Source organism: Ammospiza nelsoni, chromosome 24 (genome assembly GCF_027579445.1).
Source record: "Ammospiza nelsoni isolate bAmmNel1 chromosome 24, bAmmNel1.pri, whole genome shotgun sequence".
NCBI classification, from domain to species: domain Eukaryota; kingdom Metazoa; phylum Chordata; class Aves; order Passeriformes; family Passerellidae; genus Ammospiza; species Ammospiza nelsoni.
Genome location: NC_080656.1, coordinates 6,213,241 through 6,224,047, shown reverse-complemented (window position 1 = coordinate 6,224,047; position 10,807 = coordinate 6,213,241). Strand labels below are relative to the sequence as shown.

At 59.9% G+C, this 10,807-nt stretch overlaps 1 protein-coding gene across 1 annotated transcript; it reads right to left on the bottom strand.

The window, feature by feature from the left end:
- Positions 1-563: 563 nt before the first annotated feature.
- Positions 564-5,967, bottom strand: THY1 (Thy-1 cell surface antigen). The gene is made up of 4 exons (XM_059488275.1): positions 5,789-5,967; positions 3,501-3,582; positions 3,061-3,396; positions 564-2,534 (listed from the first exon to the last, which is right to left on the bottom strand). The coding sequence occupies exons 2-4, from the start codon at positions 3,535-3,537 to the stop codon at positions 2,422-2,424; spliced, it is 486 nt and encodes a 161-aa protein (XP_059344258.1). The 5' UTR covers positions 3,538-3,582; positions 5,789-5,967; the 3' UTR covers positions 564-2,421.
- Between the last annotated feature and the right edge of the window lie 4,840 nt (positions 5,968-10,807).

The following is a 10,807-nucleotide window of genomic DNA, read 5'->3' as shown; positions in this document are numbered from 1 at the left end:
AGGTGGCGCAGGGTCACCAATGGTGTTAGGGGGTGGTGGCAGGCTGCTGCTCGTGACTCCTGGTGCCAGGGCAGCATCCTGACCCTGGGCAGGGCAGTGTGTGGCTGCTCCAGAGGACACGGGAGCCCTTGGCAGCCCCCCAGGCAGAGTGTGGGCACGGGGGCTCCAGCAGGACCCTGGTGTGACGGGCACAGGAGCTTTGGGACAAGCGGCCCCCTCCCATGGCCACTTCCATCCCTGGCAATTCTCTCCCCAGAGGATGGATGGGCCAGGACCAGACCTGGTCTCCTGCCACCACCGTGGGCAGTAGGTGGCCTCTAGGATGGACTGGGGGTTTAGGGACAGGGATGGGGACAAAGGGTCTGGGTGCAGGGTGCCACACTCCAGGGAGTTGCCCTGCCCAGGAAAGTCGAGTCTTGCCCCTCTGCCTGCTTCTCTCCTGCAGGTATTGGGGTGCTGGAGGCACAGGGGGGATGCCTGGGGGGCTGTACCCCTCAGCAGGTCCTGGTGCCCATCCCCACACAGCCCCCATCCCCACCGCCACACACACGGGCGCCCATGGCTCCAACACACAACCTAGGTAGGGTTTTATTGTGCAGACAGAGGAACACTCCTGGATGGTAAGGTGGTTTTTTTTGTTGTTGTTGTTGTTGCTTTTCATAAGGTTCTTTTTTTCCACTTTTTTTCCTTTTCCCTTAACAGAATTTCTTTGACGACAAGCTGTGGAAACAACTACAAATGTTCACAAAAAAATGAGACTCGAGCCGCGTCCACGCTCTGCCGCTGGGCTCTGCGCCTGCCCCGGCGCTCACCAGCACGCCCAGGGCGCTGGGCACAGCCAGGCCTCAGCTGGGCACGGCCTCAGCAGCACTAGACAGCAAGCAAGCAGGCAGGGATGGGCAGGGGATGGGCACGGGGGTCGGAAGCAGCTCTGGAGAGGAGCAAGGAGTGGGGAGCAGCTGCTGTGTATTGCTCTCAGCCGTGGCTGCACGGGTGGCACAGCTGGGGTTCACCCCATGCACCTGGATGCTCCTGCCTGCCTCTTCCTTTCCCTGTGCCCTCCCCTGGGTGAGGCTCCTCGGGGTCCCGTGGGCATCTGGGCAGCCCTGGGCTGGCAGATCTGAGCTGTGCTGGCCATCCCTGTCCCCGCTCTCGCCAACCCCTGGCGCCATCCTGGCCTTACCGAGGTTGTGGGCTGCCCTTCTGTCCTTTGCTGCTCTTAAAAGGGAGACAGGGAAATGCTGAAAGGGAGGAGGGAGAAGGGAGGGGGAACACGGGCTCCTCCCAGGAGCACGGTGGGATTGGAGGAAGACTGCTCTGCCTCTCCATGAGGAAGGACTGGGGTCCCCAGATGTTCCCTTAGGGAAGACAAGGTGCCGGTGCAGGGAAGTCCCTATGGGGTCACACTCCCAGAGGGGAACCCCCTCCCCACCAGCCATCCTGGGTGCAGCTCTGAGGGTCCTGGGGAGGGCAGTGGGGCTGTGGCTAGCTCAGAGAGGCTCTGCTTGCCTCCACTGGTGCTGGCAGCAATTCTCTCGTCACAGCTAAGGGCTGGTCCCCAGGGAGAGCGAGTGGTGTCTGGCTCGGGCAGCCCAAAGGTACCAGGTGCTGTCTGGAGGAGGCCTCACTTTCAGCTCAGCTGTAAGAAACAGATCAGGAAAAACTTGTTGCCAAAGCACATTTGCACTGAGCCTGTTCCCAGGGCCCCAGAGGAGCCCTAAGGAGGCAGAGGGGGTTCATGGTGTCTCCTAGATCTGTTCCCCTCTCTCCCCCCATCCTGCCAGGCCCAGCAGTATCCCATGGCTCCCCTGCTCACTGAGACAGGAGTAATTTATTGCCCTCTCCCAGCTGCGGCAGCTCAGGTTGAGAGGAGCAGGGTGAGGAATCGGTCACCTGGGTGGCAGGCAGGGTGGGTGGGGACACCAGGAGCCCTGTCACCTCCAGGGGCCACAGGCACAGCACCCACCACGGGCACAGCACCCACCACGGGCACCCTCCGCATGCTCTCACATCACCCCTCTCTCTTACCTGCCAATCCAGCTGTCTTTGCCCAGTTGGGAACAGGCAAACCCCAAGAGTTAAAGGGATGGGACAAGCGAGGCTGAGGCCTCCAGTGCTCCCAGCACAAGCAAACCAGCCAGCCTACGGAGCGGGGAGGCGCCATGGGAGAAGCAACGCTGCCTAGCAGAGCCACCATGCTTCGGAGCGGGGCGCGTGTGCGTGGGATGGTGAGCCTCGGCACGGGACGGTGGTTAGCGTTAATATACGGCTAAATAGAGATAACACAGAGAGGTTTCACGGCTTCCAGACGCTTCAGCTTCTCTTTTCCAGGGGCTGCGAGGAAGGCGGGGTGGCTGGGGTGCTCGGTGTGTGTGTGCGTGTGTGTGCGAGCGCTGGGAGTGTGTGTGTGTGCTTCGCCTTTCACAGGGACACGAAGTCCACGGCTTGCAGGAGAGGCAGGGAAAGGAGCAGCAGCAGGAGCCACGAGGTGTTCTGGATCAAGAGGCTGAAGCCGGCGCATTTCTCCAGTTTGTCTGTGAGGAGGAGGAATGGGGAGGGAGAGAAGAGAGGCAATGAAATCCCTCAGGAATGGGGCTCAGGCTGGGAGTTCTAATGGTACTGCAACACAGCTTCTTGCCTTTGCTCTGTCCCAGAAATGCAGCACGCCCCATCCTGGCCTGTTTCCCTCCCAGTGTGTAGTAGCAAATATTTTTTGGGACCCTGAGAAGCATAACCCTGCCTGTGCCTGACTGAGGTGACAAGTGGATGGGCACCAGGTGAGACAAAGTTCTGCATATAGAGGACTGCTCCTGTGTACTGTGGTGTGAAGGATCCCCACTGTCCTCTCTATGGGAGGATACCTAGGCAATGTGCCCGAGGTGGGACCCAAGAGAGGCAGGAAAAGTGCTGTGAGATGGGGTAGAGTGAGTCCCACCTGAAGGGCGTGTAAGGGTCAGGACATATTTATGGAGCTCAGGGAGTTGTGGTGCTCTCTGCTGGCCCTGCCAAGCCAATGAGCAGGTGGGAAGGGCTGAGGCCAGGTGCCCCTGCCTGTCTCACCTTTGATAACAGTGATGTTCTTTATCTGATTGCCAGTGTAGTCGTTGGTGGCCCTCAGCTCGCACATGTAGATGCCCTCATCGCTGGTGGTGAAGCTCTGCAGGTGGAGGCACACCAGGTTCTTGTGCATGGTGACGTTGGCTCGGCTCCGGTAGATGTTCTCGGAGACGCTGATGGTGCTGTGGATGACGTGCTTCCTGTTGTCCTTGGTGATGCTGAACTCGTAGGTCAGGGGGTTGTCGGTTTTGTTCTCGTAGCGACAGTCCACGCGCAGGTTCTGGCCCAGCAGGCAGGCACTTAGGTCCTTGATCATCTGGCAGTGGGCAGCCTGGAGGACTGGGAGAGGCACGAGGGGGTTGGGCAGGGAACAGTGTGCTCCGAGGAGGCCCATGCAGCCTCCAGGCTGCTCCGGGCCGAGCAGGGAGCAGGGAGGGATGTACCTGTCAGGATGACAGCGATGCCTACGGTGGGGTTCATCTTGCTGCTGAGGTGCCCGGTGGGGGCTGTCTCTGAGAGGGGAACCTGGGCAGCGGGAGAGAGAGGCAGTCAGCCAGGCCACTGCCCCATGGGTGTGGGCACTCGGTGGTGCAGGCTGCCCTTCCTGCACAGACGATGCTCCAGCATCTGCTCCTCCTCACCAGTGTCTGATTCACTGCACCGAGCTGGCGCTGCAGCCCGCTGGGGAATCAGGCACTGTGTGTCTGCCCAGCATCACTTTGCACATCCCCAGGCAATGCCCCATCCACACATTGTTTTCCCAGTCCAGATCCCCCCAGCAGACATTAAATGAGCATGGCCAGACCTGCAGCAAGGCCCTGCATGTCCAGCCTCCCCACCCTTCTGCCCCATGGCCAGCCAAGGTTTGGACAGGTGAAACCAGGCTGCACCCCAGTGCCTGCACACCTTAACCAGAGGTCTGTGGCTCACAGTGAGGGGGCTGCCAGCTGAGGGACCCTCTCTGGGGGCCAGTGGGCGCCTGCCCTGCCAGTCCTCCAGCAGCTCCAGCGGGTGAGCTCAGCAAGGATGAGTCATTGCGATGCAGGGAGGGAAAGGGGCCAAGAGCAGTGAGGAAGAGGGACACAGCAGCTGGACAGCGAGCCAAGCCCGCTGAAGGATGGCATGAAGCCTCCAGGAGTTGAACTCAGCCTGCCTGGCCACGGGATGGAAAGGGTTTGGGTGGCACCATCCGCTGTCTGGGTCCCTGCCCAGTGCCTGCCTTTCTCCAGGCTGTGTGTGTGGGTAAGGGGCCCGTGATGTGCCATCCAAACAGCAGGGCTGCTGATTCCAGTCGGCCCAACGCAGCCACAAGGAATCAATTAAAGGTTTGCAGCCTGGCCAAGCGGCCGCGTGGGGAATCCAGCCGCAGACATGCGGAATGGAGGGACAGCGTGGGGCAGCAGCGAGGCAGCAGCCGGGCTGAAGGACGCACCAAGCATCCTGCAGTCAGCCCTCAGGCTGGCCATGTAGGGCCAGGTCCAAGAGGGGGAGCTGACTAACCAGCCCTTCGTGACTCCAGGCTGGCAGAGGGGACAACAGACCCTCAGTTTGCTCCCTCTGAGCCTGGCAAAGCATCCAGGGAAGAGCTGGGAATTGCCTGTACCACAGCCAGCTGCATTTTTCTATTTCGCAATTTTTGTGTGTTTCATATAACGTTCTAAAAGGAAATACCAAACCCATTTGCTCACCCTGAAGCTCTAAAAAATCTCTTTATCCAGAACCCTAACGCTTGGCCAGGAATAAAAATTCCCTTCTCTCTGATCTTGACAATCGAGAGGTTGCCAATGGGGTAAATGCTTGAACCTCTGCATTCCTAGGAACTGTCCCTCTGTCCCTTGCTTTGTCATTTCCCAGCACCAATCTTCTCCCTTTTAAATGTCCTGGGACACTATCTAGGTCATAGCCTGGCTTTCCTCCAGGAAATCCATGCAAAGAAGCTCCCAGAGAGCAGGTTTTCCTCCCATCTATGTGCCCAAACACTCAGATTTTCCAGGCTCTGGGTGGATAGCCCTTGGACCCCTGTTCTCCTGCCAGCAGCGCAAGCCAGGTAACGCTCACTCCTGCGTGATCCCAGGGGTTTGGCGTAGGGACAGGGCTCAGGGGGACAGCGGCATTCGAGGGGCTTCACTCTTAGAGGGCAAAGTCCCAACCTGCTCAGGGTCACACCATGGAGGTACCTACCCCCTGTGCCCACCAGCGTCACAGGCTCAGGGTGACAAACGAGCTGCGGGGATAGGGATGGGGATGGGGATGGGGACGTGCAGAGCCGGGCTGGTGGGCTGCGGGAACGCAGAGCCGCAGGAGCCTGGCCGTGCCGGGGGGGGCTGCCAGCAAAGGGGGTGCACGGGGACGCGGCGCGCAGGGAAAAGCGATGGGGCGACCCTCGAGAGGGGCAGGAGGGCTCGGGCTGGGCGAGCTCCCCCCCTGCAGCAGCGCGGAGCGGGAGCGCGGCTGCGGTGCGGGCGTGCGCGGGGGCGCGCCCACCGGGAATGCCGCAGTCCCGAGCCGAGGGTGGGGGGCACCGGCACCGGTGGGGGGCGAGAAGCCGAGCCCGTGCCCTCCTCCAGCGCGCTCCGTCCGGCCGAGCATCCCCCGGGCGAGGGGCGAGGTGGCCCCGGTGCCACCGCCGCGCCCCGCGGCCGCGGACCCTCCCCCGCCCGCAGCCCCGCGCTGTGCCCCGAGCCCGGCGGCTGCTCCCGGCCCCGCAGCGCGCGGGGCGCTCGGTGCCTACCTGCGGGCGCTGTCCGGTGCTGCCCGCTGCCTGCGGGGCTGCCGGCGCTGTCCGGGGCTGCCCGGCGGGCTGTGGGCGCGGCGCTCCCGCAGTCTGGGCAGGGCTGGGCGGGCGGACCCAGCGAATGGGGACCGGGAGGCGTCACTGAGGCTCGGCCCCCGGCCCTGCGGCGGGGGGCGGTGCGGGGGGGCCCTGCCTCTGCGGGACTCGGACGCCCCCGCCCCGGACAAGGGGCGCGCACTGATGCGGAAGGTGCGGCTCGCCCCCTTTATGTTCCCCGGGAAGGGCGACGCATCCCCATCGCCATGGGAACATCATTTTGCGGAAGAGCTGCCAGCCCTCATCTTCCCCGGCAGCGTGGGAGGTGTTTTGCTGGGAAAGGAGGATGGTTGGGAAGGGGAAAAGGAGCTTGGTGTGGGCTTTGCTGAGGAGGGGGCACGTACCATCTTCTGCCACCAAATGAGAGCAGCTCAGGTGCTCCAAGAGGCCACTCTGCACCAGGTCACCACAGGTCTCCTCCATGTGGGAAATCACTGTGAATCAATGATTCACAATGCTGAATCAAAGAATCACACAATCATTTAATTTGGGAAGGATCTTTAACACCATCGAGTCCAACTGCTAACCCAATACTGCCAAATCCACGGCTAAGCCATGGCCCCTAGTGTCACATCTACAGCCTCTCTCTGTGATGGCCCTGGACACAGACCTTCAGTTCTTGGCCCGGGTCTGGTGACAATGAGGACACAACAAGGTTTTGCTCCCCACAGGCTCCCATCAGCATGTTTGGGAAGGGGATAAGCAGAGCTGCTTCTGCCCAGGCAAAATGGCTTTGGAACCAGAAAGCAGCCTGGGACAAGACCTCTTCCCTGCTCTTTGGCAAGGTCATGACAGCAGAGGAAGGCAGCAGCAGGGAGCTGTTTTCCCTGGGAGTTTGGGTCCAGAGCTATCCCAGGAAGGCACAGACACACGGGATGGTCTGCCCTGCTCTCACCCCCTCCCACAGCTCTGGCTGGGCCCTGCTAAAAGGGCTGACACTGGGAAAGTCGATATAAAAGTCATTTTCTCCTCCAGCAGAACCTGATCCCAGGTGACACTCGAATGCTGAGGTTTTGCAAGCTGGCTGTGCAGGGGGTTTTGCTAATTCTACAGAAGCTTGGCCCTGGCTGCCCACTCACCACATGGGCTGCAGGTGTGCTGGCCCAAACGGGGACAGCCCCCCAAGCTGCCAGGGGGCCTGTGGTGCCCTGGGAGTGTTCAGCAGGGTCCCAGTGTGCTGCCACGAGGAGGGCAGAGGGCTGACCCTTGTGGCAGTGGGGTATTGAAGGCACTGTGGCAGCATGACACGCCACACACAGGCTGGCAGGGCTGGCTGTGGATGGGAGGAGAGGCATGGCAAAACAACAGGGAAGGATACCGAGACTGGGAACAGATGGATGCAAGGCAAAGAGACAGACACAAGGCATGCTGCAATGTTGTCAGGGGGGAATAATCGCAAGCACAAGGTCTACATGCAAACACAGCTGTGATGTGGGGCAGCACACGCAACCACACACACACACGTGGGTCCTTTTCACATTTATCCTCACATCTCCACAAGCTGTGTCCCCTCCACATCCCCACCCTCAACTGCAGCTATTGCACAGCGAACCAGGGAATTCAAGCTCCAAGGACTGGCTTCTAGAGGCATGCAGGGGCCTAAATCCCTCTGTGAGAGATTTGGGCTCCCTTTCAGTCTCTGGCTATGGAGGCAGGTGTGAGTGTGCAGTATCTGGGCAGTGCTGGCAGCCGCTGCCCTGCCTAGGTATTTGCAGGAGGCTCCTTGCAGAGGTTTTCCCTTTTGCTGCAGATTGCAGCCTGGCTGCTGTCCCTAAACCAGAGAAAAGCATCTAAATCACACCTAATGCAGAGGCCTCTGGATAGCAGCCAGAGGAAAGGGGTGGGGAGGAGAAAACCTAATGGAGAGGGGGGCAGGCAGTGTTTGCAGTGGCAGATGTCAGTCAGGGAGACAGACAGCGAGAGGGACAAGGAGGCAGCCAAACAGGCACAGTGCAGCACAGCAGTGCAGACACCGGCAGGAGCGAGTGGATGCGGCAGGACAGACAGAGCAGCAGGCAGAAGCAGGGTACAGACAGCTCCCCTGGGAGCTCAGAGCAGCCAAACTGCCCCTGGATCCTCTCTGGAGAGAAAGCCAGGGCATGTGGGGGTCCCTGAGAGGAAATTCACTGCTCCCAATAGCTCAGTAGCTGCAGGAGGCAGGCTGGGAGCAGAGGCTGTGAGGGGCACCATGACTCGGGTGTCTGGTGATGCTGCAGCAATTAAAACCTGGCCTTGCCCAAGGACATCCTGCTGCAGCAGACACCCTTCTAGGAGAAAGGTGGATGCACATCCTTCCCAAGAGGAGCATCTCTGCCCTGCCCTCAGCCTATCCCAAACACAGGAATTGGAGAGTCTCTCCCTTTTCCTCCTGCTCATGAACCACAGCACAGCAGCACACCTCGGGTCCTGCTCAAAACAATGCCCATGCAGCAACCATTTGCTCCCACACTGCCACTTGCTGGGGAGAGGGGATGTAAGGACATGGACAACAGGAGCTGGGGGCAGCCGTGCTGTGGAGAGACCCCTGACACCCTCCCCAAGGCTGTTAGGGGCATCTGGGAATCAGTGGTGGAGCTGCAGAGATCACAGCCCAAGGAGTGACTGATGCTCACCTGCCTCACAGCTCAGCCCCTGCCCCAGAGACAGGAGGGCTGCAAAAGGTTTGCTCCTCACTGCACCAAGCCAAACCCAGCCCCATTCCACCCCATCTGTGAGGGACAAGGAAGGGAGGCTGCAGAAGAGCTGTGCCCTTGATCGGAGGGACAGAATGGCCCTCGGGAGCCCAGCGAGGCCCCACAGATGCTAAATGTAGCACGGCCCAGATATGAAGCCCCTGGGCTTTGTGGCAGTGCTGCACAGAGCAGGGGTTGAGGAGACTGTGCTCCCCTGCTTCCTGCAGGCAGCCCAGAGCCAGGGAAAACAGGGGCAGGCAGCACTCCTGCTGCAGCACTGCTTGGGGTCACACCAGCCTGGCCAAGGAGATGGCTGGCACAGAGCCCCAGCCTTGGTAGCCTGTACCTGATTCGTGCCTGTGTCCTGCATAAAGAGAAGCCCCAGAGAGTGAAGATCTCTAGCAGCGATCAGGGCTAGGGAGTGCCTGTGAGCAATCAGCTCCAGCCCTGCACTGACACACTTGCCAGCAGGAACATCCCTCCCCTTCCCTCCCTGTTTGCTGCACACTGTATCCTGGAGCTGCCTCGTAGCTCGCGGCTCTGCGCTCACAACCAGTCACACGAGTGCCCCGAAGCGGGAATGTTGTCAAGGGGCTTCTCTGGGAGGCTGCCAGCACTGAGCACTCACTGCAGTGTAGGATCCTCCCCAGCAAATCCTGCATCACCTGCACTGCTGCCTTCCCAGCCCACTGCGATCCACCAGAGCAGAGCATTGTCCCTGCAGCCGGATATCCATCTGGAGCAGGGTGTGACTATCTCTGTCTGCCTCCAGCCCAAGGCCACTAAAATCTCTTTGCAAGCCTTAGGAATCCTTGTGGGAGCCAGCCAGCACACGAGGAGCCAGCTCAGCCTGGAAGAGGAGGTTGACTGAGGTACAGAGCTCTTAGTTTGCTCCATCTGCTCTCCAGACTGAGTGGGAAGGGTGCTTGGCTGCCTGCTCCAGCCTCCTCCTCACCGCCTCCCATCACATCCTGTTAGTTCTCGGCAGGGGCTGGGTTTTTTTTGGGAGAGCTGCTTTCTGCACCGTGCCCTGCAAGCCTGATCTCTGCTGAGCTGTCAGCGAGACTCATCCCTGTGGGCAGGAGAGGCATTTCTGCCAGCTGAGCCGGGCAGGTCTGGCAGGTAACTCCTGGCTCTGTTTGCAGACCTTACCTGCAGGGTCAGTGGCCACAGGGCCTGCATTCTGAGCTCTCTGCAAGGTGCCACATCCCACGGGCTCTTTGGAGGGGAGTGAACATGGACAGGGCTAGAACTGGGAAAAGGTGTCACTTCAGATGGTGAAACTCCTCCCTGCCACCACTGAACACCTGTGACACCACCACCCTCACTTCCTTAAAAGTGGGGAGTACTGACACAGGAAGCCACAAGAGGGAACTGACGCTCAGATAAACCTTAAGCCCCTTTGTTTTAGGGAACTTACTCATGTCAGAAAGGAGAAGCTGGGGGCCTCCAGAAGGTGCTGGACAGAAAGAGAAGTGTAGAGCACAGCACCATTTCTGCTGCCCATCCCCAGCCACGCTTTCCCCTCTGTCTCAAGAGAGATGACTAATGCAAGTTGCAGAAAGTGGAAATAGCATCCTTGATTATTCTCCTCCTATCTGCTGGGCCTTAAGGAATAGAAAGTATTTATTAACATTCCTTATTTATGAGGGAACCATTAGGCCAGGGTGGTTAACTCTCACCACACAGGTTCCTAGGGATAGCACCACAGAGGAACCACAGGAAGCATCTGCCTGCAGGGTCTCCCAGTGCTGGGAAGCCCCAAACACTGGAGAGAGGCAGGTTAAATCCAGTCCAGAGTTAAATATGGTCCACAGCTTCCTCCTGAGGGGCAGCACCAATCTCTTTGCTCTTTGATGACCAGGGACAGGAGGTGCAGGAATGGCTGGAGCTGTGCCAGTGGAAATTTGGGTTGGATATCAGGAAAGGATGGTGGTGGGGCACTGCCCAGGCTCCCCAGGGAATGGTCCCAGAGTTCTGGGAGCATTTGGACGCTGCTCTCAGGGATGCACGGGGTGGGACTGTTGGAGCAGTGCTGTGGGAAGTCAATGACCCTCCCAGGTCAGGATATCCCATAATTCCATAAATAAAGGCATTTTTACCTCTTTCTAGCACTGCACAGGGCCCGGTCCTACCCTGCGGCTGTCGGGAGCCCTGGCTGGGACCCGGGCAGTGCTGGCAGGGCAGCGGCTGTGCCTGCACACACAGAGCTTCCCTTGAGCAGCCGCCAGCTGCTCCTGCCCTGGGG